Genomic DNA, 26237 nt, shown 5'->3' on the forward strand with positions numbered 1-26237 from the left:
GAGGCTGTGCTGCTCAGGGCGGGTGCGCTGTGGTGGGGCAGGGCTGCCCTCGGGGTTTGTGACCTGTGATGTGCCAAGCCACCCGCTCAGGCAGAACTGGAATCCTTGGTGCATGAGCTGCGAGAGCTGGAAGACAGAAAAGAGAACAGGGGAGAGAGTGGGCTGGGGGCTGGCTGGGGAGGGGCTTCTGGGCTGGGGGTGCATTAAAGATGGAGAAGGGAGGATCTTCTGAGAGGGGGATGGGAGATTGTCTCTGAAGGCTGGAGACGCGTGTGTGAGCACAGGTGTCATACCCATTCCAGCTGCATAGGAATATGTTCTAGAGACATTGGCCATGCAGGTGCCAGAACGATAGCCGAGGGTGAAGTAAGGGGGAGGAAGTGTATGTCAACGAGACAGTGCGTGAAAGAGAGAGCACATCTGAAACGAATTATAGGAGAGAATTGGAGAAATCCATCCTGAAGGGAGACCAGCATGAGAGCGAGGTAGCAGAGGTTGGGTCTGGACTCTAAGAACTCGGCTTCCATCACAGCTCCCCCACTTGCCGGCTGTGGATCCTGGGCCATGTTGCTTCACCCTCTGAGCCTCAGTTTGCTCACTTGTAGAATGGGAGAAATAAAAGGAATAGTCCCACAGGATTGTTGTAAGGAGTAAGTGAAATGATGCTTGTATGGTTCCTGGACCAGACCTGGTCGTACTTCATGCTTAATGAATGGTAGGAGGAAGGGAAAAAGTGGGGTTTGGAGGGCAGAGGTAACAAAAAACATGTATGGGATGTAAGAAGGTGTGTGTGTCAGAGTATCAGTGAGCCAGGACAGTGTTAGAGAGAGAGGGAGGGCTCTGTGCGTGGGCTTGGGAAGGGTGGAGTGGGGAAGTGAGAGGGGAGGAGTGTCTGGGAGAAGAGGAGAGTGAGCGTATGTATGGGGGGGGGGCTCTTGGCGTGGGTGGAAACTTCCACTGCTAGGATGCAGGGAGGCCACCAAGGCATCCTCTAAGACTGAACCTCAAATGGGAAATGGGAGGAGCTGCTGAGATGCCACCCCTTCCCCAGACCTTTCTTCCAAGGGGCAGCCTTTGCCAACTGCTTACAACTGCTTTGGGCACTGGGGTGCCCTTTCATCTCCCTACCCAGCCACTCAGTGGGGGGTTAACAAGATTCTTGGATGGAAAATGATGCTGTGAACACACAGGAAGTGGGTGCCTTTGATTTGAGCCTCTGCAGATCATTTTATTCAGAGTGGGCTGGGGAGATCAGAGGTGCCATTGACAAATGACAAATAACCTGGCACAGGCGGAGTCAGCTTTGTGCTCGGCCCTCCGTCAGGTTCCTCAGTAGGTTGCTAAAGGGATGGGTCTTGAGGGGTCTGCTTATAGGGTTGAGTTTTTATTTTGCTTTTTAAAAGATACATCAGGAGTGAGGAGTTGTCCAGGCGGGAGGTCTGTGAGCATGTGTGTAAGTGAGTGTGGGAGTGTGTGTGTGTGTGTGTGTGTGTGTTCACTTCAACCAACAAGGAGCCTCAGCCTTGCAGGAAGGAAGAATATAGATGTTAAATTCTTGCTTGGAAGCAAGAATTTCCAGCCTTTTTCCTGCGGAGCACTTTCCACTAGCTAACTTTGAATTTTATACATTGATTATCTCTCTCTCCCCGTTAGATTATAAGATTCCTGTGTGTAGAGATTTTTGCCTGTTTTGTTTGCCACAGAATCCCCAGTCCTAGTACACAGGAGGTGTTCAGTAAAATATTTGGTGAGTGAGTGAACATGGTAGACAATGCTGCCCCCCAATTTCTTTCTGCATCTCCTGTGAACAAGAGGCTGGAGAGCTTAGAATTTTGTAGTCCAGGGTCCATATTCCCAGGGAAGACACTATGATTGGCTGCCTTATGTTTATATCAGATTCTGTCCTTGTTAACTGTGGCCAGAGGTGCTGGCTACATTGTGCAAGCGTGGCCACTAGGCTGCCTTTGGGTGTAAAGTTAAGGGGATCTCTGTGGACTGAGCGGATTCTGGCTTGAACATTCTAGAACAGGGCTGATGGGTTCCCTGCCTTGTCCCCCATGTCCTGCCACATTGCCTGACCTGGTGACATGGTGGGAGAGCACAGTGGTTAATCCCTGGGACCCCAGAGTCAGAGAGACCTGGCTTCAAATTCCAGCTCTGCCACTTACTCCCTGTGTGACCTTAGATAAGGCACTTTACCTCCTCCTCAGCTGCAAAATGGGGATAACGTTAGCACACATGTCCCAGGGAATGTTTAATTCACATTCAAAAGATTATCGTGGTGCCTGGCACAGAGTGCATGCTCAGTTAATGGTGACAATCATTAATGACAAATTTGCTGAGGAAACTTATTTTTTTACACTGGCCAAGGTCTCCGTTCTAGAATCATGCCCGAGACTCCTGTTTGGCAAGCCCCTGGCTTCCCCTGAAGGAGATTTCAGAGTCTTCCAGGGAAGCTGGGGCCAAGCCCATGGTGACAGAGTGTCCCTTTGCTGAGAGAGTATGTTTTCTGCCGGAAAGGGGAGGATAGTCCTAGAAGATTCTGGCTGAGGCCCTTTCCCCTGCTCCCTTCCAGCTGCCAGCCCTTGCTGGTAGCATGGCCAGAGGCAAGCCCATGCTATTTGTGTCTTATGACCTTGAACCTGCCCTCATTCCTGTTCTACTCACACTTCCCTGGGAGAGGATCAGAGTGAAGTCAGATGAAAGGAGAGAGACATATCAGACACGGATCGAGACTGAAAATGGGGCGCCATCAGGGCTCCCCCTCCAGAACCTGAGGCTCAGTTGATGAGCCTTGGGGGCTTCAGTTCTCCACTTGTCCAGTGAGGCGGGTCAGTCTGAGTCTCAGGATCCTTCCTGATCCGACTCTACAGTATTTGGGGGTGTCTGGTGAAGGACCCTGTACCCTGTGGTTGGCTGCACCTCTCAGAGCAAATGAGCTCCTTCTGGCTCTTCTAAGTGTTAAAACTGCAGATGTGGCTGTGTCCCCTTCTGGGTCTAGACACCAGCTCTGTGATGCTGAGTTTTCTTTTGTATTACCGAACAGTCATCTGGGAGACACGTGAAGTCATCGTTTACATAGTAAACAATCATTATAAATGGGTACCATTTAGTGATTGAGCACTTACTATGTGCCAAACATCAAACCTAAAAACTTCATATGGATTTAACTCATTAACTGCTCCTCTCGACCCTATCAAGTAGGTGCTATTTTGCAGGTGAGGAAACTGAGGCTTAGAAAGGTTAGGTCACTTGTCCAAGGTCACACAGAGCTAAGATATATGTCCCTGTCTGTCTGGCTCTCAGAACGATGTTCTAAACTATTAGGTATCTTTCCTGAAGGTGTGGCCTCAAATTCTTAGACTTTGCAGGACATGGACATTTTTAAAGCTCAGGTTTGGAGGGGGCATTTGGGGAGCTACAAGCTAGAATCCCTTCTGTGCTGGCCCAGTGATTCCTTCCCAGTGATCTTATTAACCTGTTTGTACCTCCAAAGCTGCCAGAACTGGTCTCCATGGTCCTAAGGCCATGGAGAGTTCCCTGGGAGAATCACCCTAAGGCGTCCCAGGAGGTGCTGCCTCCCTGGGGCAGTTTTGCTAGAGTTTCTGCCCCAGGGAGCACCAGATGATACAGTGGACCAGAGTTGGTTCTCACCTTGGAGCCTCTGCTTTTGCCCAAGGTGGTGTCTAAACCTTCACTGAGTGGTAACTCAGCCCACAACCAAGCTCTGCTCTCTTCAGCACCCCCAGAAGGAAAGCTGATGGTCAGAAGGGAAACTCATTAAAGAGCCTCATTTTGCCCCACATCCCTTATTCAAGGCTAAGTGGGATCTCAGAATTTATTTTGCATGACCTGATTGCTGTAGATTTTCTATACTAGTGAGGACACTTGGCTTGCAAGAAAAGGAATTAGTTCCAGCTAGGTGGTTTCGGTTATCTATCACTGCATAACAAACCACCCAAAACTTACTGACTACAAGCATCAGTAGTATACTCTTTTTCATAATTCTGTGGGTTAAGAATTTAGACAGGGCTCTGCTAGGTTGATTTTTGCTCCATGTGGCATAGCCTGGGGTCACTCACTCAACTGCATTCAGTGGGTGGCTGGGTTGGACTGGAAGGGCCAGGAAAGCTCCAATCCTTTGTCTGTGCCTCAGTGCGCTCTGCATGGCCCCTCTCTCTCCACGGAATCTTTCCTTATTCAGTAGTCTGGCCCAAGCTCCTTTACATGGCAGCTGACTCCCAAGAGAGCAAGGATGGAAGTCTCCAGGATTCTTAACAGCTAGGCCTAGAACTGGTAAGGCATCGCTCCACTGCAATCTATTAGAGAGGAGAAATAGATCCCATCTCCTCCTGGAAGAATGACTTATGCATCCAGGGAAGGAAGATGTTAATGGTGGTCATCTTTGGAGACTGTACCCCATTAGGCAAAAGGGAAATTTAATATAAGGATTCAGAGGTATCTCAAGGGATCCAAGGGCAGGAACACAGCCTAGTCTCATGAAAGGTCTGCTTCTCATCCCACATCTTAGAAAATATAATCTCATACTATACCTTCCTAGTTGTTATATTTCTTCTTAGTCCTAATTCCAAATTCCCGGGGAAGGAACTCTGATTGGTCCAGGTCACCCTGAGTGCTGCCCCTCATCCAATCAGCTGTGGCCAGAGGTGCCAGGCTATACAAACAAGGCTGCTGAGTGCTACTCCAGAGAGTGCAAAGGGCCTTTGTAAATTGAACGGACACCCAGGGGGTGTCCACAGGACTTTTAAAACATATTAAATATGGAATTAAACATTTGGGGAAATTTGTGTGTGCGGGTTTTGTTTTTGTTTTGTTTCCCAGTGGTAGGTTCCTCCATGTCTTTATCATATTTCTTTCTATCCAGAGCCTCTCAAAGGCATTACTCATATATTCTGCCCGCAAGGGGACAGGCAGCTTGGTGGCTTCCATTTGAGGTCAACATCCCTCAACAGATGGGCCCAAAGAAGTAATTAGGATTTGGCATTAACCTTGGTGTCCAGACACTGTGATGGAGGAGGAAGTGAAAGAGACACAGAGAGACCTGTCGTTGACAGAATCTGTTGGATTGCTATCACCTCCCCATCCCAGTTCCACCATCCCCTATAGTTTTGGCACAGAATTTTTCCAAAATGTGGACAGGGGGAGAAGTGAGTAATAATGATTGGAATTTGCTACATCTAATTAGGTAGGCATCTTTCCTGTGGTTTGACAAGCTGACAGTAAACCAGATCATAGTCTCCTCTTTCCAAAGGAAGATTCCCCTACCGCCCCGCCCCTTTTTTTTGTTTTCTGACTTGGAGTCCTAGACATTCTGTGGGTAGAACTCCTGGGGTATCCTGATATTATAGACATAGTCATCCATGTGTCTGTGTGCTTTTTTTTTAAAATAAATTTATTTATTTTTTATTTTACTTTTGGCTGCGTTGGGTCTTCGTTGCTGCATGCGGGCTTTTCTCTAGTGGCGAGTGGGGACTACTCTTCGTTGCAATGCACAGGGTTCTCATTGCGGTGGCTTCTCTCGTTGCGGAGCACGGGCTCTAGGCACGCGGGCTTCAGTAGTTGTGGCACACGGGCTCAGTAGTTGTGGCTTGCGGGCTCTAGAGCACAGGCTCAGTAGTTGTGGTGCACGGGCTTAGTTGCTCCGTGGCATGTTGGATCTTCCCAGACCAGGGCTTGAACATGTGTCCCCTGCATTGGCAGGTGGATTCCTAACCACTGCGCCACCAGGGAAGTCCCTGTGTCCATTTTTAAGAAGAAATATTCATAGACTTCATCAGGTTTGAGGGGACTCTGAACCCCCCCCCATGTTGAGAACCACTGAGTAGTATCTCAGTTTTCTCAGGGATTGGGTCGATGGCCTTCTAATGTCCATCCAGCCTTAATAATTTATGGAATCTGTTTGCACAAAATGAAAATGAAGTCTTCCTAATTCCTTAAGCAGCCCAGTGCCTGGCATAAAAGAGAAAGCAAATGAATACATATTGGATGAATTCTTAACCCAACTGACTAAGCCTCTCATTGAATGTTTTTAACCTCAGGATTTCCCGGACCTTATCTATAAAATGGGGAGTTGGACCATGTGGTCTCCAAGTCCCTCTAGCCCAAGGTTCCTGAACCTTGGCACTGTTTACATTTGGGGACAGACAATTCTTTGTGGTGGGTGCTTTCCTGTGCACCATAGGATTTTTTAGCAGCATCTCCCACAAACTAGGTGCCTGTAGTAACCGGGGCTGTTACCAAGCTGTGACAACCCAAAATGTCTCCAGACATCGCCACGTGCTCCCTGAGGGGCAAAATCACCCCCTGTTGAGAACCACTGCTCTAGCCTTTTTGTTGAGTGGCTCAAGAAAGGAAGAAGAAACAAATGAGAATTTCCCTGCAACCACACTCAACTTCTAGAGAAATAATAATAGCCCACCCTTACAAAGCACCATGTGTTGGCACTGTACTCAAAGCTTTATGTAGATTCATCTATGTAACCCTCACAACAACCCTATGCATTAAGCCGCATTATTATCATTCCCATTTTACAGATGAGACAACTGAGGCACAGAGTGGTTAAGCAACTTGCCCAAGGTCACACAGTTAATAAGCAGTACAACTGGGATTACAAACCCAGGCTGGCTGGCTCCAGGATTAGAGTCCTATTCTGCTATTCTATAGAAAGATAAACATTTATAGCCAAGCATTGTATTAGGAACTTTCAAATATGTTGTATTTCCTTTAATCTCTCAGAGAGACAGACTATTGTCTTTGCTTCACAGACGAGATTATTGAAGTTCATGGAGGTTAAGACACTTGCCCAGGGGCACACAGCTTTTACATGGCCAAACCAGACTTTGAATCTGTCTTTCCACATTATCCTATTGCCTTTTGGCAGTGCAGGTAGGGATGGCAATTGACAAATGACTTCAGAGTTTCAGGGAAGTCAATAATTTACAGAGTGTCTCACATATTCACTCAGGTTGATTGGTTCAGTCTCATACTTCTTCCTACCATAGGACAGTTCACCCCTCTCCACCACAATGACCCTTGTGCCCTGTGGACCTCAGCAGCACATTCTCTCAACTCTGCTTTCCACAACAGAAAAGGGCAGGTGGAGGGGTTAGAAAGAGCCCCAATTATAGCACTGAAATGAAACAAAGGCTTCATTCTTCCAAGGCGGGTAACAGCGTCTGGGTAGCTAGACCTAGCCTCCGATCCCATCTCTGCCACTTGCCAGCTGTGTGCCTTTGGTAAGTGACTCCCTGTCAGTGTGCCTCGGTTTCCCCATCTGTAAAATGGGAGTGAATAATAGAACTGACCTCACAGGTTGTATGACTTAAGGAAAACAATGCACATGGAATGCTTAGCACAGCTCCTGATAACTGTTGCTATTATTGGGTTTAAATGACCCAGCTCCTTGCCTGACTGACTGCATTAGCCCAGTGGAGCCCTCTAGCTGTCTTTCTCTCTTGGCTCCAACTCTGACCCAGGGTGACCCACTTCCCCAAAGTGCTGAGGTCCAGACAGGAATCCCATTCACCAATCCATCAAGGAGAGAGATTACGATCAACGGCTCCCCAGGTAGTGACGGTAATAAACAGCGGTGGGAATTAATGAGTCTGAACTGCACACACCCTGCATGCCAGCCGCGTGGCTTCATGACAGAGCAACTTAGTCATTTAAGGACAGGTTCCTGAGAGACCCTGGCATTGGAGTTCAGACCACCCCCCTTCAGAGCAGCCATGTCCCTGTTCACAGCTGATGGCCCAATCTAGGCTTCAGAAAATGCCGAGTTTGATAAACTTAATGGTAACATCCACTTGGCAATTAGGGTGACGGGATAAGCGGCATGATTCTGGAATTAATGGTGTGTGTGTGTGTGTGTGTGAGAGAGAGAGAGAGAGAGAGAGAGAGAGAGAGAAAGAGAAGTTGAGAGACAGAGAGACAGAGATAGAGAGAGACAGAGAGACAACATGACATCCACTCTCCTACCTTGCTGCATTTTACAAACCATTGTGTAATCATGCTCAATCACAGCTCTAAAGGCAGCTGCTCTGGCTTCATACCATCAGTGATGGAACCCCAGCTTTTCACCATTTCCCTCACCAATTCAGGAACCGGCACATAAAGCCATCACACCTTCACAGGTAGGGTGTCCTCAACTCTGCAGCTCGCCACGTTAAGCCCACTTCCTGGAGCAATTGTACATGCATTAGCCTTCTCTTCGGCATTTGTCAAGACACTGCGGCAATACTGGTTTGAAAGCTCAAAAGCAGTTGCCTGAATGTTTCTGAGGCCAGTTTGAACTTTTTTGAGGGAGCCTGGGCTTAACAAGTAAGCACTGTCTGAGCTGCATTTGGCTTATATCCTTGTCTGCAGAAGGCAGCCAACTAGGGCTTGGCTCCCTGCAAGAGCAGAGTGTGTACAGCCGTGTGTGTGAAAGTGTGTTCTGTACATGGGTGCTGATCATGCACCTGTTCCTGTGTGGGTATATGTGCCATCCGTGTGTGTATTTAGAGATGGGCACACGAGTCCTGTCAGTTTCTAGTCACTGCAGCCCCTTTAAAAGCTTTAGAAAGACGGGGCTTCCCTGGTGGCGCAGTGGTTGAGAGTCCGCCTGCCGATGCAGGGGACACGGGTTCATGCCCCGGTCCGGGAAGATCCCACATGCCGCGGAGCGGCTGGGCCCGTGAGCCATGGCTGCTGAGCCTGCGCGTCCGGAGACTGTGCTCCGCAACGGGAGAGGCCACAACAGTGAGAGACCCGCGTACTGAAAAAAAAAAAAAAAAAAAAAAAAAAAGAGCTTTAGAAAGACGGATTTCATGGGCAGATTTTAGCACCCTCGTTATATAGGAAAAAAATGTGAGTATAGGGAGCTACAAACGCCACAGATTTCCAGAGGAAATAATTAGCAGCAATCATGACTGAGTAGTTACCATGTTCTGGACATTTTACAAACACTCCCATTAAAAAAAAAATTTTTTTTAACATCTTTATTGGAGTATAATTGCTTTGCAGTGGTGTGTTAGTTTCTGCTTTATAACAAAGTGAATCAGCTGTACATATACATATATCCCCATATCCCCTCCCTCTTGCGTCTCCCTCCCTCCCACCCTCCCTATCCCACCCCTCTAGGTGGTCACAAAGCACCACTGAGCTGATCTCCCTGTGCTATGCGGCTGCTTCCCAGAGTAAAATAGCTATCTATTTTACATTTGGTAGTGTATGTATGTCCATGCCACTCCCTCACTTTGTCCCAGCTTACCCTTCCCCCTTCCCGTGTCCTCAAGTCCATTCTCTAGTAGGTCTACGTCTTTATTCCCATCTTGCCCCTAGGTTCTTCATGACCATTTAACTCTCATTTTATCTTTGCAACAATCCTAGGAAACAAGCACTTTGTTTTCCCTAATTTACACACGAAAAACAGAGGCTTAGAAAGGTTAAGTAACTTCCTTGAGGTCACAGAGCTAGGAAATAGCAAATATGGACCCAGGCAAGGTCACTCCAGAATGGACACCCCAACACCTGCATCATAAGTGCCTTGTGGGACTTCCCTGGCAGTCCAATAGTCAAGACACCATGCTTCCAATGCAGGGGGCGCAGGATCGATCCCTGGTTAGAGAACTAAGATCCCACATGCTGTGCGGTGCGGCCAAAAATTAAAAAAAAAAAAAAAGTGCCTCTTATTTCTAAATTCTGAAAGTGTGTGTGCGTGTAGGTGTGGATGTGTGTGTGTATGTGTGGAGAGTCTATGTTTTCCTGGGGTTGTACTTGGAGAGGGTGATTAGAACCTCACAGAGTCCAAAGTCTGATTTGTCTGACGTCCACAGCAAGGCATGGAGGAATTGCCCAACCCTTGCTCTGGAGAGGAGGACTGGAATCTGATCTGGACCTGAATCAGGTGGAAATAGAACCTAGATGGCAGATGGGGCGGGGAATGTGGGTGTGGTGGGTAGAATAATGCCCTCCCCCACCACAAATATGTTCATATCCTAATCCCTGGAACCTGTGAATATGTTATCTTACATGGCCAAAGGGACTCTGCAGGCATGACTAAGAATCTTGAGATGGGGAGATGATCCTGGATTACCCAATGTAATCACATGGGTCCTTATTGGAGGGAGGCGGGAGGGTCAGAGTCACAGCAAGATTGAAAAATGCTACACGGCTGGATTGAAGATGGAGGAAGGGGCCACAAGCCAAGGAATGTGGGGCAGCTTCTAGAAACTAGAAAAGGCAAGGGAACAGATTTTCCCCTCGAGCTTCCAGAAAGAACACAGCCCTGCCTGCCAACACCTCGACTAAGTGAAACCCATGTCAGATATCTAATCTCTAGAACTATTAAGATAGTAAATAATATATGTTGTCGTAAGCCACTAAGTTGTAATTTGTTACAGCAACACTAGGAAGCTAACACACAGAGTGACTCCTTGAAGCTGGCTAGCATGCAATGGCATCTCTCACGGCCTTCCTGCTAGTGTACACTTTCACCACCACTGAGTTAGACCCACTTGGGGCAGTCTTGTAGTTTTAAGAGACCTGGTCCAGCCCCATGTGTAGACAAAGTCCAGGGACCTGCCTGCCTCATTCTACCTGGAACCACTGCGGCATTTGAAACTCTCACTGCTCCGAGCCTCCCAAGGACTCCATTCCTATGTCCATATGTTGTCTCAAAATGGGGAAAGTTGAGTCTCCTCTACTTAAAGCCCTTTCATGCTGTCCCATCACTCTTAGACCCAAGACCCTGCATGGAGTGGCCCCTGCCCACCCTCCAGCCTCATCTTCTACCATCCAGCCCACCAGCCCTGCTAAGCATCTCTCAAGTCCCTTGCACATGCTGTTCCCTCTTCTTCCAGTGCTTTTCCTCACCCTCTTTACTGGGCCAGCTCCTCTTTATCCTCAGGTCTCAGCTCAACAGTCACTTCCTCTGAGGCCCCATCTTACTGTTCATGTCCCTCTCTGTGAGTACTCATAGCTTCCCATACTTGTCCTTCAGAGCACTTACTCTAAGTGTAGTTATGATGATCGATGTGATCATTTAAGTAACATCTGAGTCCCCCACTAGAATGCCAGCTCCATGATGGCAGGCACCTCATTTGTTTTGCTCCCCCTTGGTTCCTCACTGTCTGCTGTCACACGGTAGGTTCTCCATAAATATTTGTCGAATGAATGAGTAGACCGTCTGCATCTATTGGGACAGCAAGGTCAGAGCAACTTGGGAATCCACTTCCCACCCCCTCCAGAGGTCATCTGTTGGTGCTCAGAAGAGGGGACATATAACCTTTCTGGTGCCTCTGGGAGCATCCTGGGAAATGGGAGATGCCCACCCAGCTTCACTGAGTAACCGTCAGCTCCCCTAAGCACCCAGCCTGATGATATATGGGTTTCCTGGATTGAGGTGCAAGTAGGAGCCATAAAGTTAATCAGACGTGTAAAGACTTAACTAGAGAGTGACAGCCACTTACAATGTCCAGCTAATTGGGCCCTTAATGTGGAGACATTAGACAGGCAAACAAAAGTATCCTGCCATTGCAGACAGGTCTTCTCTTAGTCATTGAAGGTCCTTCAGTTTCAAAACACAAGGGGAAATCTTGATGTTTCAGCCTCAGCATCTGAGAATCCCTGAATGTTGCCCATGGCAGGAAGCTTGAGGTGCGTCTCATCTAACCCCTCACATTATTGTCTGGGAAGAGGGCACGCAGAGAACAAAGCCTTTTCAAGGTCATTGACTGGATAAGAGGTAGGATTCAAAGCCATGACTTTTAACCCTTGGCTTACATGTTCTCTGTCTTCAGAAATGCACTTTATTGTCTAATGTAACGTAACGCATGTTTCTTGTAGAAAGTTAAGAAAGTATGAGGAGTCCAGGTAATTGGTGCTTTAGGAAAGGGGGTAGCAGAAGCTTTATAGAAGGAAATTAAAATTACTCATAATCCCACCACCTGGTGATAATCCCTGTGAATATTTCAGTGTGTTTCCTTTCTAATTTTTTTTTTGTCCAGTGCACACCATGAAGATATTCAGATGAGCATGATCACAATTCTACATCCTGGGTTTGGGGTTTTTTTCCCCCACTTAACATAATAAGGAGAGGATTTTCTCATGTGATTTCTCCCACTGCTTCCTTCCTTACTGAAGCATTTCTCAAAGTGTGGCCAGGAATTCACCAGCATCAGGATCATATAGGGAGTCACTTCAAAATGCACACACTCTGGACACACCCCAGTCCCATAGAATCATTGTCTGAATGTTGAACACTCTCCCCAGGTGATCTAGATGGACCATACATTTTGGAAACATCCCCCCATGCCGTGGCTCTCAACAGGACTGCATGCTGAAATGCTGGTATCCGGGCGTAACCAGATCCATAGCTGAGAAGTTTTAGAGCTGGGGCCCCAGGCATTGGTATTTTAAAAAAATTCTTTCTGGGTCATTAACATGGGTTGAGGGTTGCCGGCATCTTTCGTAATGCACATAGGTCTCTCCTGCCAAGACTGGTAACAACAAACATTCCTTATGGGGTGAAGAAACTGAAATGTTTTATCACCAGGATAAAGACCCATCTGTGACTCATGGTCTGCCATGACGTAATTTGGACTTAACTTCCTGCAAAGTTTTATTTCCAAGTTTATGCTACTTGGCTGTTGGGGCCCTCCCTGTTGAGGCCCTAGTATTCGGGGCTGCAGAGAGGATGTCCAAAAGGGCGGGCTCCAGGAACCCCCCGCTCATCCTGATCTTTGAGCAGAGAAGGAAGGTCTGCCCATCCCCACTCCACTTCCTTCTCTCTTTATTGGTCTGGACTGAATTCACAAGTAACAAGGGTCTCTACGCTGAGAGATGTGAATAATGATCTTCAATCTGTTGTTTTTCCATGCCATTTGCTGCCACTGATAGAAGCTAATGAGACGCTCCCTGTACAATGCGTGTTAATGGGGGCTTTTGGAGTTGAGGATCGAATGGTGGAAGGAACAGGCATCTTGGTAGGGATGCTAGAGTGTGGGTTTGCAAGAGGTGGGTGACTCCACACCCTTATTTTCCAAGAGGAGACAAGTAAGCCTCGTAGGTTTCCTGAGCAAAGTACACTGCAGTTTAGAATTGGGTCATCTATCCCATGCTGTCTTCCTGAGCTGGGTGGGCAAAGCTTGACTTGAGGCAGAAGGCCATGAGGGGACTCCAAGGAAAGCAAAGGTGGTTCACTGACACAGAGAATGAGATTCTAGCCCAGGCTGAGTGACCCAAGTGACTCTGTGCCTTGGGACCCCCATTGATAGAATGAGAAGAACAAAATCTAACCACTTTCTGGCTAGGTCAGTCCATGAAGGAGAAAATAGGTGAGAACAAAGGTGTGTGCCAAAAAAGAGAGAAAAAGAAAATATATATCACTGTGCAATTTCCATCCCCTGCCCCCGTTAGCTTACCTCACTGTCTCATAATTCTGTGGCATTGAAAGGCAACCTGAAATTCATCTGCTCCAGATGACTTCAAACTGTTTCTTTAAACAATGGAACCAACTTTCCAAAGGAAATCTAATTCAACAGCTCAAACAAATGAAAGCGATAAATGCAGACATGCTCTGGACGAAATGGGGTTTTTTGGTTCCTCAGAATCACTCCCACCATACCTCTATAGTGGGTGGCCCCAAAATGGTCTCTGAAGAACCCCTGGGGCGCCATAAAGCACAATTTGACAACCACCAATTTAGCCCAACACCTTCCCTTTTACAGATGAGGAAACTGAGGCCCAGAGAGGCAAAATTCAGGGCTAAAATCCAGATTTCTCAACCCTATGTTGAGGATTCTTTAGGGGAACAAGATGATGGCACAGCTGTTGGGTGTCTTGTCCCGACCTCTGAGAAGTCAGAGGCAGGTGAGATAGAAGCAGCTGGGGTGACTGCACGTGTGCAACTTGGTTCCTACCAATGATGGAGGGTCCCTTGGTATGGGCAAAGCAGGGGAATTGAGCAGGGTGGAGGTTGGACTGTTCAAGAAGGTCCCCATGGCTCTGCTTGGCAGTAGTGGCAGTGAGGTCTGATTAAGAACAGGAACTATAGCTGATTCATTTTGCTGTACGGTAGAAACTAACACAACATTGTAAAGCAACTATATTCCAATAAAAATTAATTCTTTTAAAAGAAGAAGAAGAACAGGCACTCGAGAGCCAGACTGCCTGGGTCTGAGCCCAGGCTCTCTCCACCTCCCCGCTGTGTGACTTGGATACCTCACTTAACCTCTCTGTGCTTCACTTTTCTCATTTGGAAAATGGGGACAAGAATAGTCTTTAGCTTATAGTGCTGCTGGAAGGATTCATTAAGAAAATCCATGTGGAGTGCTTATCTCTGTGCCTGGCACATTGAAATTGCTCAGCAGACACTGGCTGCTGGTGTTCTGAGACTGAGGACTGGGCGCTCCTGGTTTGTGCTGCCTCCCATCATCCTATAAAAGCAATTTCTAGGGAAAATGTGGGGAGGGTTGGGGTAGAGGAAGAGGAGGAGGAGGAAGAGAAGAGCGTGCTGCCTTTGGTTCTGCACATCCTGCCTCTCAAAGCAGCTCTGTCCAATCTGGGTCACAGCAGGCGCTAGAGCCTACAGGCTGCTTTGGGCTCCTCTGTTGAATGGAACACAGAGGGAGAAGCTGCTGTTTATAACACAGCGAGTAGCATGCTTTGAGGGGATGGCAGGAGCGAGGAGGACCTGTGGGGAGAGTCAGCATCAGGTGGTGGCCAGCAGGTCTGCCAGGGACTTTCTGGAGCCTGTGATACCCACAGCTGATGTCCACAGCTGAGAGCCAGTGCGTGGAGGGGGTGGGCAGGGTCCGGCTCCATCTGGGTCCACTGGCTGTGGCTGGAACAGGAACAATAAGGTTCTGTTTGAGGAAAAAGCAAAGAGGTGACTTGAGGCTGGTGGGACGGGTCAAAAACAACCCACCTGAGATCGAAGGAGGATGCCCCCACAGGTGTAGTCATTATGTGTAGCCTTGCTATTCAGAGTGTGCCCTTGGGCCAGTAGCATCGTGTGGAATCACTTGGGAGTTTTCTAGGAATGTAGCACCTCAGGCCTCACCCCAGACATGATGCTTCAGAATCTGTTTTAACAAGATGCCAGTGTGACTGGTGTGCACATTAAGTTTGAGAAGTGCCAGTGTAATACACATGATACCTGGCTTCCAGTTTTAGCTCTGTTACTTCCTAGCTGTGTGACCTTGGACAAGTAATTTAACTTCCTTGTGCCTCACTTGCCTTAGTTGTGAAATGGCTTCTTAATAGTGCCTGTCTCTTAGGGTTGGGTGCCAAAGCACTTCATACCATGCCAGGCCCATAATAAACACTATGTAAGTATAAGCTGCTATTGTATGTCACTTGACATTCAACTCAGCTTACTTTTGCTGGATACAAATTTGGGAAGTGGCCTGCCTTCATTCATTCATTTGTTCATTCATTCATTGGTTCGACCATCATGTGTGAGCACTCACTGTGGACTCCAGGTACCGTTCTGTTCCTGAGGACGCAGCAGGGAACAGGACAGACAAGATCCCCAGCCCAGGGGAGCTCAGAGTCTAGGAAGGCAGCCAGGTATGGACTCACAATTAACTAATTACTTAATGTAGACAATTCCACAATTACTTACAAATGTGACAAGTGCTATGCAGAAGGGTTGCCAAAAAAGTAAATAAAATGGATGGTCGGAGAAGGCTTCTAAGAGGAGGTGATATTTTAACCGGAATATGAAGGATAAGGAGAATCTAGGCAGGAAAAGTATGTGTGTGTCTGTGTGTGTGTGTGTGTGAGAGAGAGGGAGATCACCAATATGTGTAATGAGGGAGTGCTGCATTCCAGGCACAAGGACCAGAATGTGCAAAAGTGCTGAGGCAATTAGGAGAACTAGAACTCAAAGAAGGCCAGTGTAACCAGAGCAGTGGTTCTTAAACTTTTGTCAAAATCCCCTGGAAGGCTTGTTTAGACAGATTGCTGCCCCACCCCCGGAGTCTCTGATTAGGGTTGTTGTGGAATGGGGCCCAAGAATTTGCATTTCTAACAAGTTCCCAGGTGACACTGATGCTGATGGTCTGGTCATCACACTTAGTGAACCACTGAGCTAGAACATTGAAGCAAGACCAAGAGGACGAAGAGGTTTGGGGTTTCATCTGGGGCCAGACCACGTAAGGTCATGGAAACCTCATGGAATGAGAACCAACTAAAGGTTTTAAAGGGAAGTGGGAGTGCCATGATCAGATTTATGTTTTAGGAATATCACCAAGGCTGTGATGGGGAGAACAGACGGTAGAAGGCATGAATGAAGAAAGCATGGAGACTAAGGGGTTAGTCATCCAGGGGAGAGATGTCAGTGGCTTGGTTGAGGTGAAGACGGAGAGAAATGGGTGGATTCCAGAAGTGTTAGAGCGTTAGACATGATAGGATTTGGTTGGGTCATTGAATGTCCGGGAGGAGGGGCTCAGGAAGACCCTGTAGGTTTCTGGTTCAAGCAAGTTAGCAGATAGTGGTGCCATTTCCTGAGAATGGGAGCAGGTTTGCTGGGGATGAGGATGAAGAGCAGCCAGGATGAAGAGTTCAGTTGAAAGCACAAGTTTGAGACCCAAGTGAAGACGTCATACAGACCATTAGATAAACAGATCTGGGCCTCCGAAGACAGTTTATGGAGGAGGTGACATGAGAAAAGACTCGATAAGGTTCTTAATCTGAAGTTGGTAGAATAGATGGACTTTGGGGATGTCGGAGGGGTTCCGTGATGTTCTGAAAATATATCAGAATGTATGTGCCTTTTTCTGGGGAGGGGTCCAGTAGTCATTATCAGATACTCAAGAGTCTGTGACTCCAAGAAGGTTAAGACCATCAGCCAGATAATGAGGGAGAAGCTGGTGGTCCCTGGTCCTTTGAGGTCCGTATAACCCTGACTCTGCTTCCAGGCGCCTGGTGGACCGTCTGGAGAACATGAGGAAGAACGTGGCTGGGGACGGGGTGAACTGCTGCATACTGTGTGGAGAACAGCTGGGGATGCTGGGCTCTGCCTGTGTAGTGTGTGAGGACTGTAAGAAGGTACCATCGCCCTCCCCTTCCCTGCTTCCCCGCTCATCACATGCATAGGGGCTAGGCCTGGGCTCCAGCCTTTGGGGGCCTTGGGTCTTGGGGATGGAGCTTGGATCGGGAAAGGTAGTTGCCAGAATATGATTCCTTCTGGGATGCTCCCGTGCCCAGCTGTATTCCGAGGTAACCCTGATCCTGGTTCTTCCCCTAGAAGTCACTCTGACCCTTCTGTCTCCTTGGAGCTCAGCTCCATCCAGGATGAACTTGGGAGACTGAAGTAGGACATGAACTATGGTTGAGCCTGCAAGTATCCTGGTTGTGGCTTAGCAAGTTATAGGTCAGGCTAAAGAGCATGCTGGGGGAATTCCCTGGCGGTCCAGTGGTTAAGACTCCTCGCTTCCACTGCAGGGGACACGGGTTCAATCCCTGGTTGGGGAACTAAGATCCCGCATGCTGCACAGTGTGGCCAAAAAAAAAAAGCATGCTGGGCTTGTGTCTACATGGAAGACACGTGTACATGGAAGCCCTACCCAGCATTCTCTACCCTGGGGTACAGTTCAAGCCACTTAGAAAGCCCCTCTCTAGCCAAGTTAGGCCAAGTTAGACTTTGGTCATCTTAAGCATTCACTCTTGAAGGGGAGTCTCCCCGTGCTCTCTCCACCCTGCACCCTCTCCTCAAGCTGTTTGAACTTGACGATTCCAGGACAGAAATACAACTGTCCTTGGGTCTGTCTGATTCCCAGGAAAGGAGTTCAGGGGAGTGACCCAGCTGGAGATATCCATAATGTCACTTGGCATCTCCTACTTGGGGTCCCATTTAGCATTTAGAATGGAATATTGGGGAAAGGTTATCTACTCCAAAAAACTTGCCTTCTGTAGTTGACTAGATAGTGAGAATTTTGTGACCTATTTGTTTTGACTTCCAGAAAACTCAGCCAAAATTATAATGTTCCATCATATAGTCATGGCATTTACTCAGATAACGTCTTTCTCCATAAGGAGTTGAACCTGTAGTCATAGTCTAGGGTGTCTCAGATTCATTTGGGAAAGAAAGAAGAAATAAAGTAATAAAATGGATATACAGTCTCTCATGATTAAAAAATCATGTCAGTGATCTCCCGTGTATGGTTGTTGAAAACTCCAACCCCACAGGGACTCTTGGAGAATCCCTTCATCCCGTGCTTGGGAATGACTCCAGTTCTTGTTATCAAAAATCAAGACTCAGATTGGAACTTTATTCTAACTGGCCTTGGTCATGGAAGGGACGTGAGGAAAGGAGAGTTCTGTTGCTTTATGTCCATCAAGGGAGAATAGGGCTTCATTGCCACCATTGCCAGCCACTTCTCCTGATCACCGGCAGCTCCAAGCCTGGCATATCTGAGTGTGCACTGGGCTATGTTTTGTCCCCAGAATGTCTGCACCAAGTGTGGGGTGGAGACCTTCAACAGCCGCCCACACCCTGTGTGGCTCTGCAAAATCTGCATCGAGCAGAGAGAGGTGAGTGGATTGGTCCCATTCAGCTCCTGGAGCATCCTCCCTCCTTTGTACGGTTCCCCCTTCCTTGCTATAACTAGGGGAGTAAGGTGGCAGTTGGGGGGCTGGGGAACCTGCTCAGGCACATGTCTTAAGGGATTGGTATAAAAGGAACCAGCTCAGCTGTGAACACTGGCAGGACACAGTATTTGAATGAATTTCTTTTCTCACCTCTCGCTTCTGTGACTTTTCCTTCTCTCCCTCCCTGCTCTCTTATTCATTGCCCTCTGACATCCATTATTCCCTACTCCCCATTTCTCATCTTCTGGGTCTTCCCCTACTGCCACCTTCTCTTTCCCTCTACTTCACTTCTTGTCTCACACTTTCCCTCATTTTCTTTTCTTTCCCTGTACAGATCTTCCTCAACTTACAATGGGGTTGCGTCCCGATAAACCCATCGTTACGTGGAAAATGCATTTAATACACCTAATCTAGTGAACGTCATAGCCTAGCCTACCTTAAATATGCCCAGGGCATTTACATTAGCCGACAGCTGGGCAAAATCATCTAAGACAAAGCCCATTTTATAATAAGTGTTGAGTATCTCCTGTAATTTATTGAATACTGTACTGAAGGTTAAAAAAAAAAGAGGGGCTTCGCTGGTGGCGCAGTGGTTGAGAGTCTGCCTGCCGATGCAGGGGACACGGGTTCGTGCCCCGGTCCGGGAAGATCCCACATGCCGCAGAGCGGCTGGGCCCGTGAGCCATGGCCACTGAGCCTGCGCGTCCGGAGCCTGTGCTCTGCAACGGGAGAAGCCACAACAGTGAGAGGCCCGCATACCGCACACACACACAAAAAGAATAGCTGCATGGGTACAGAATCATCGTCAGTGTACAGCTGTTTCCCATCGTGATCGTGTGGCTGACTGGGAGCTGTGGCTCCCTGCCCCTGGTTAACATCACGAGACAGTATCCGATCGAGTATTGCTAGCCCAGGAAAAGATCAAAATTCAAAATTCGAAAAGGACTTCCATGGCAGTCCAGTGGTTAGGACTCCGAGCTTCCACTGCAGGGGGTGTGGGTTCGATCCCTGGTCAGGGAACTAAGATCCTGCATACTGCATGGTGTGGCAAAAAAAAAAAAAAAAAATCAAAATTTGAAGTACGGTTTTTATTGAATGCATATCGATTTTGCAACACTGTAAATTCAAAAATATCATAAGAAAACCATTGTAAGTCGAGGGCCGTCTGTACTCTCCTCCTCAGAGCTCTTTTTTCCCTTTCATCCTTATCTCCTCTGCCTTTTCTTCTTTCTCTCTTTGCCTCTCACCCTTCACACTTCTTCCTCTTGCACTGTCTTCACTCTATCTCTGTTTTTTTCTCTCATGGAATCTTTCTCTTACCTAGGCTTGCTTTTTATTACCCACTTTGTCCCAATTAACTCCCTTCACCTTTTCCCAATTTCTTCATCACTCATCTTCTGCTGCAGATTCCTGCCTTGGAGACTGTTGCAAGGACCATATTTCCCTCAATATCAGTCAGGGTCCTGGGAGAACAGATGGCACAGTCCATCAGGATTATCAAGGAAGCTTTGATAAAGGTGCTGTTTGCAAGGGTCTGGGCTTGGATAAGGAAGATCAGCGAGGCGTGGTGAAGCTCGCAGCACCAGCAATAGCAGGGTTGCTGATACCACTCCTGAGACTGAAGGAGTGGAGGAGGGAGCAGTTACCAGACTGGACACTGGGTATCAACCAGCAGGAATGTAGCCACTGCCTGCCTAGCAAGGAGGGAGCCAAGGGACTCAGTACCCTGACCTCACTATCTTCTTTCCGCCGATCCCCCACTGATGCTCTCCTTGACCAGATCCACCTGGAAGGTAGAGATCAAGAAATTCCAGTTACTGTAGTCCTTACTGGTCAGCTTCCTGGGGCACAGAGCAGGGTGAAAAAAGATGTAGAACCAATCTGAAGGGGCAACAGAAGATGTCCAACACACTGCCCCAGGTGGAACGCTAATCCACAAGGCAGGGAAAAGGCCAGAGGTCTTGGGGAGGATGTACGTGGATCATCGTCTTTACAGCAGCCAGTGTAGTAGGGAGCACAGCACATTTAAGAGGTGGGAGACTTGGTGTCAGTCCACTCTCTGGCTGTGTAACCTTATACCTGTTCATAACCTTTCTGATATTCAACTGTTTCCATCAAGAGGTTGGTTATTCTCTATTGAGTGTTCAGGGATATTGTGTGAATCAAATAAGATTTGTGAAAGCTGTGTACTGGTGAGAAAATGCACTGCCTATTGTGTCAGTGCTCTGTGAGCAGGGAGAAAAGTGAAAAATTGGCTCTCGTGAAGGCAGGAGTGATAGGGCTTGGCTGTCGTGTCTTCATGTTCTACCTTTCCTCCCCCAGGTGTGGAAGCGCTCTGGAGCATGGTTCTTCAAGGGCTTCCCCAAACAGGTCCTCCCACAGCCTATGCCCATAAAGAAGACCAAGCCCCAGCAGCCAGCCAGTGAGCCCGCTGCCCCTGAGCAGCCCACCCCTGAGCCCAAACACCCTGCCCGGGCTCCAACTCGAGGTAGGAAAATACAGCTTCTCCTTTCAGAACCAAGGACGGGTCTTGGCTAACTGGTCTACCTGAAGGGTGCCCTGACATCATGTTTGTGTTTCTACCCAGTTGGTGGACAGCCAGCCTCTGGGCTTGGGTCTAGGTCCCCTGTGTCTCCTTCACAGCTCATCACAAACCTTTATCAAAAAGATAGTTCAGGGAACTCTCCAGCAATGCCAGGCTGCCAAAAGACTTTGTTGTCATCCCTGATGGAGTATTGAGAGGTATAACAGAGGTGGAAATCAAAATTAGGAACTGAGAAAGACTCCCAACATCAAAATACACGCTGGAGTCTGGGGGACGGGGGAAAGGGGGCTTGCTGAGAAGGCCTTCTTTGCTCCTGATTAAAAATGAAAGATGAATAGCAAGGAAATTAGTAAAAGAAAATTACCACTACTCTGGACATTACCACTATTATCTAAGTATTATTATTAATTATTAAAATGATGGTAAAAAAGGGAGAGACAAAGCAATAAAAAGAAAAAATATGACCCCAATGAAAACACATTTTAATATATTAAGGCCACTAAGACTGACCAGATAAAGCCCTTGCAATACTTTCAATTAGCTAAGTGATAAAATCTGGTCTGAATGACAGTTCTAGAGTTTGAGCGCAGTCAGTGCTTCTAAAAGGAAGGTTATAGTTGAAGGTCTCAAAAATTGAAGTGTCCAACTATAACTTCTCAAGGTGCCCGCTACAGTGTCTGGCAGTCAAAAGGCACTCAACAAATACTTTCATCCTGGCAAGCCATCAGCAGTTTCTGCTCCTTGCAGAGACTCATCAAATTGTCAGCCTATACTGCATCCCTGAGAAGCCCCACGTTTCCACCTCTAGAACATCTTTCTTCCTGGTTAAACATTACTCCCTCTAGGCTGAGAAGACTGCGTAGCTTTACTGTCAAGATCTTGAACATGGGAGCCCAGGAAGACCTGAGTTTGAATTCCAGCTCTGCCACTTACAAGTCATGTGAGCTTGGATGAGTGACCTAACCTCTCTAAAACTCTTTCCTCATCTATAAAATGAGATTAATAACTCACTGGGTTATTTTGAAGATTAAATGAGATGCTACAGGCATACCTCATTTTATTACACTTTGCTTTATTGCACTTCATAGTCACTGCAATTTTTTATAAACTGAAGGTTTGTGGCAACCCTGCATCAAGCAAGTCTGTCGGTGCCATTTTTCCTGCTCACTTTGTCTCTCTGTGTCACATTTTGGTAATTCTCACAGTATTTCAAACTTTTTCATTATTATTATATTTGTTATGGTGATCTGTGATCGGTGATCTTCAATGTTACTATTGTAATTGTTTTGGCTTTTTTTTCACAATAAAATATTTTAAATTAAGGTATGTGCATTTTTAAGACACAATGCTGTTTCACACTTAATAGACTACAGTATAGGGTAAACATAACTTTTATATGCAGTGGGAAAAAATTCACGTGACTCACTTTTTTTGTGATATTCGCTTTATGGCAGTGGTTTGGAACTGAACCTACAATATCTCCAAGGTATGCCTGTACATGTACAGTACTTTGCAGAGTGCAGCACTTAGTAAATGTTGGCCAATAGTACATAATATTAATCACCTATACACAGACACGTACACTTACACACATAAATGGTATGAATTAGCTTATTATATAAACTCTAGTCAAAACAAATGACTCTGAAAATATTCACCTCATTGGAAAGAAGTAACATCACCTGCATTGCATAGCAACTCCTAAACAATTGTTGGCAATAACATCTAGTGCTGGTGAATATGTGGAGAAATGATGGTATAAACTGTTGGTAAGACTATAAGTCACCCCCAGCCTCTTCAAAAGTAATATGGCAGAGGTTATTAAAATTTGAAGTGTATATACTATTTGATCCAACAGTCCCCCTCTGGGAATATATTTAACAGCAAGAAAAGTACCCATGTAAAAGACATATGTATAATCGTATTTATTGCATCGTTGTTTATGGTAGCAAAAATACTGAAAAAAACTAAGCGTTCATTAACGGGGTAATTGTTGAATAGATTATGGTATATCCACACCATGGTGTATTAAGCATCTTTTAAAATTGAATGCTATAGGGACTTCCCTAGTGGTCCAGTGGTAAAGAATCCGCCTTCCAATGCAGGGAACGCAGGTTCGATCCCCAGTAGGGGAACTAAGATCCCACATGCCATGGGGCAACTAAGCCTGTGCACCACAACTACTGAGCCTGTGTGCCTCAACGAGAGAACCCGTGTGCCGCAAACTACAGAGCCCATGTGCCCTGGGGACTGCGCGCCACAACTAGAGAGAGAAAACATGTCGCAACTAGAGAGAAGCCCGCGTGCTGCAACGAAAGATCCCGTGTACTGCAACTAAGACCTGATGCAGCCAAAAAAAAATAATAAAGAAAATAAATAAAGTAAATAAATATTTTTTAAAAATTGAATGATGTAAATGTATATTGTAGATTTGGAATTATACCCATGATATGAGCTTTCAATATTCTCTTAATGAACAGTTACGGAACACCTAGTGAGTTCCAGGCTCTGTTCTATGCCCCAGGGAATCAGTGAATGGAACAGATAAGATCCATGCTCTCATGCAATTAAAATTCTAGTGGGGGAAACAGATGCTCAACAAACAGCAAATGCAAATACAACATAATATCAGGTAGTGATAAGTGCCAGGAAGAAAAATGAAACAGGTAGAGGGGATAGAGGCTTCATGTTGGACAGAATGGCCAGAGAAGGGCTGTCTGAGAGATGATATCTGGGGAGAAACCTGACCAAGGTGATAAAGAGGGCTCATAGAATCTTCGGAAATACCGTGTGCAAAGGGTTTGAGGTTGGAGCATGCTTGGTGAGTTCTGGGGAAATTCAAATTAAGTGAACAAAGCACATTCTAGAAACAGTACGTAGCCCATGATCCCAATTTGTTTGCAATGGAAATAATGTGAAATTTGTAGATAGGCTCTATATCAAAGGGGAAGTTGGGAAAAGAAAGTTTTAATTTTTTTTTTGAAGTTCTTGGGAATGGTGGATGGGCCCTTTTGTGAGCTCCTTAAGTGTCAGCTCTCCAGAAGACATCAAATATTGGGGATTTGCCAAATAGTTCATTTGGGTTTTTCCATAGGATGTTACAGAAAAACCCAGGTGAACATTTTGGCCAACCCAATACATACTTCTCATCAGTTTTCTCTCTCTCCAGGTGACTCTGATGACAGGAGGGGCCCAGGTCAGAAGACAGGTGGGTTCTGCCGACTCTGTCTTCTGCTTTTGAGACAGGAGTCCTTTTCCCCATTCCTCCATTGCCTTTTCTCCCTTCAATTCATGCTTTTCCTTTCAGGCCCTGACCTGGCCTCTGCTCCTGGGCAAGGAAGCTATGGGCCTCCTGTGCGCAGGGCCTCCGAGGCACGAATGAGCTCATCTAGCCGGGACTCAGAGAGCTGGGACCAGAGCCACGGCGGAGCTGCTGGTGACCCCAGCCGGGGCTCAGCAGGTGAGAGAGATGGGCAAATCCAGACAGGCTTCCTGGATGAGGAGAATCAAAAGGAATGGGGAGAACAGTGGTTTTTTTCATTTATTCATTGGCGCTCGGTAGGCATTCAATGAACACTTGTTGAATGAGTGAGTGAGTGAATGAGTGAGTGAGTGAGTGGATGGATGGATGGATGGATGGATGGATGGATGAACAAGGACCCAAATGAACAAGCAAATGGAAGTGCTAATGCAGGACCCTGGGACAAGAATTTGTAAGCCCCAGCCAGAGGTGGCAAAGCACTTTCTGTCATGATCATTCAAGCATCTCTCCAGTGAAAAATATTTGGATTCAGGAAAGGTGGGATCTAGCCCAGTGAGGTGAGAGAAGACAGGGTATTCTTCTAGGAATGTCATACTTTCTCAGTACCAGGAACTGCTGTGTATATCATCCCCATTTGATCCCCCAGCTGCTCTGCAGGAGGCAGTAGCATCTAATAGTCTCAGGTAGACTCTGGAGACCAAATGCCTGAGTTCAAACCCTGGCTCGGCTACTAACCAGCCAAGAGACGTTAGGTGAGCTCCTTAACCCCTCTGTGCCACAGTTTCCCCGTTTGTAAAATGGAGCTAATAAAGCACTCACCTCAAAGGGTGTAGAGATGAAATAAGTTCTTATAAAAATGTTAATCAAGTGGGTAGAGTTGTTGCCTCCATGAAGCATCTGCAGTTCAGAGAGGGTAAGTGACCAGCCCAAAGACACACAGCTTATAAAAGAAAAATCTGGGATGCAAAGCTAGGTCCATGCGAAGATAAGAACAGTCTTTCAATAATTATAAAGTAATATCAACATCTGCCAGATGTTGAGTGTCTACTACATGCCAGGCACTGTTCTGAGCATTTTACATGTATTGTATTATTGTGTCTCCACCACAACCTTATGAGGTAAGTACTGTTATCCCCATTTGATGGATGAGGAGACTGAGGCCCAAAGAGGATAGGTCATTTGTGCAAGGTCACAGATGTCAGAAGCAACGTCACAGAACCTGAGCTTTTCAACATCCATGTTGTTGCAGTGAGTTGCCCAGGGGCATCTGAGTATTGGAAAGAGAGAACACACGGAGGGGAGGAGAAGAGGGTCTGAAAGAGCTGGAAGTATCAGGGGGCTGCATCCAGTTCACACCCAGAGGACCATGCCTCATGCCGGCTGACTGGTCCCAGGCTTCTTCCTGCTTTGACTGTGTGTGAGTGTGTGTGTGTGCGATATGACAGGCTCTTTCCTTTCCCCTGCAGGTTTGAGACGGGCCAACTCAGTGCAGGCCTCTAGACCCACCCCGGCTTTGATACAGAGTCCAGCGCCCCCCCAGCCTGGGCAGCCAGGTACGTGCCACTCACCCACCCGCCCAGGCTGTCACTCAGCTGTGACCCCAATACCTCCCACCCTTGCTTGCGGAACCCGCTGGGCTTTCTGCAAAGCTGCAGCCACCACCAAACCCTAAACTCTTCGAAGACCTTTAGAATGAATAATACTCTAGGCTGGGAAGCTGGTGGGGGTGGGAGGAAGGGTAGCATCATATCTACCTAAATGCAAGAAGTGACAGTACTTCATCCCTCACTGTTTCCCACCTTCTGACGTCATCACTCCAATTTCACAATTTTT

The 26237-nt window shown here is 47.1% G+C and overlaps 1 protein-coding gene across 1 annotated transcript in view; it reads left to right on the plus strand.

The window, feature by feature from the left end:
- RPH3A (rabphilin 3A) overlaps positions 1–26237 on the plus strand; it is a 282381-nt gene that overhangs the window by 233853 nt on the left and 22291 nt on the right. Inside the window, exons 6-11 of the mRNA XM_079943019.1 lie at positions 16926–17055; positions 18454–18540; positions 20920–21085; positions 24312–24350; positions 24450–24602; positions 25871–25957. Coding sequence (XP_079799145.1) covers positions 16926–17055; positions 18454–18540; positions 20920–21085; positions 24312–24350; positions 24450–24602; positions 25871–25957 — 662 coding nt within the window. The remainder of the gene's footprint in view (positions 1–16925; positions 17056–18453; positions 18541–20919; positions 21086–24311; positions 24351–24449; positions 24603–25870; positions 25958–26237) is intronic.

Source organism: Stenella coeruleoalba (genome assembly GCF_951394435.1).
Source record: "Stenella coeruleoalba genome assembly, chromosome: 14".
Lineage (NCBI taxonomy): Eukaryota > Metazoa > Chordata > Mammalia > Artiodactyla > Delphinidae > Stenella > Stenella coeruleoalba.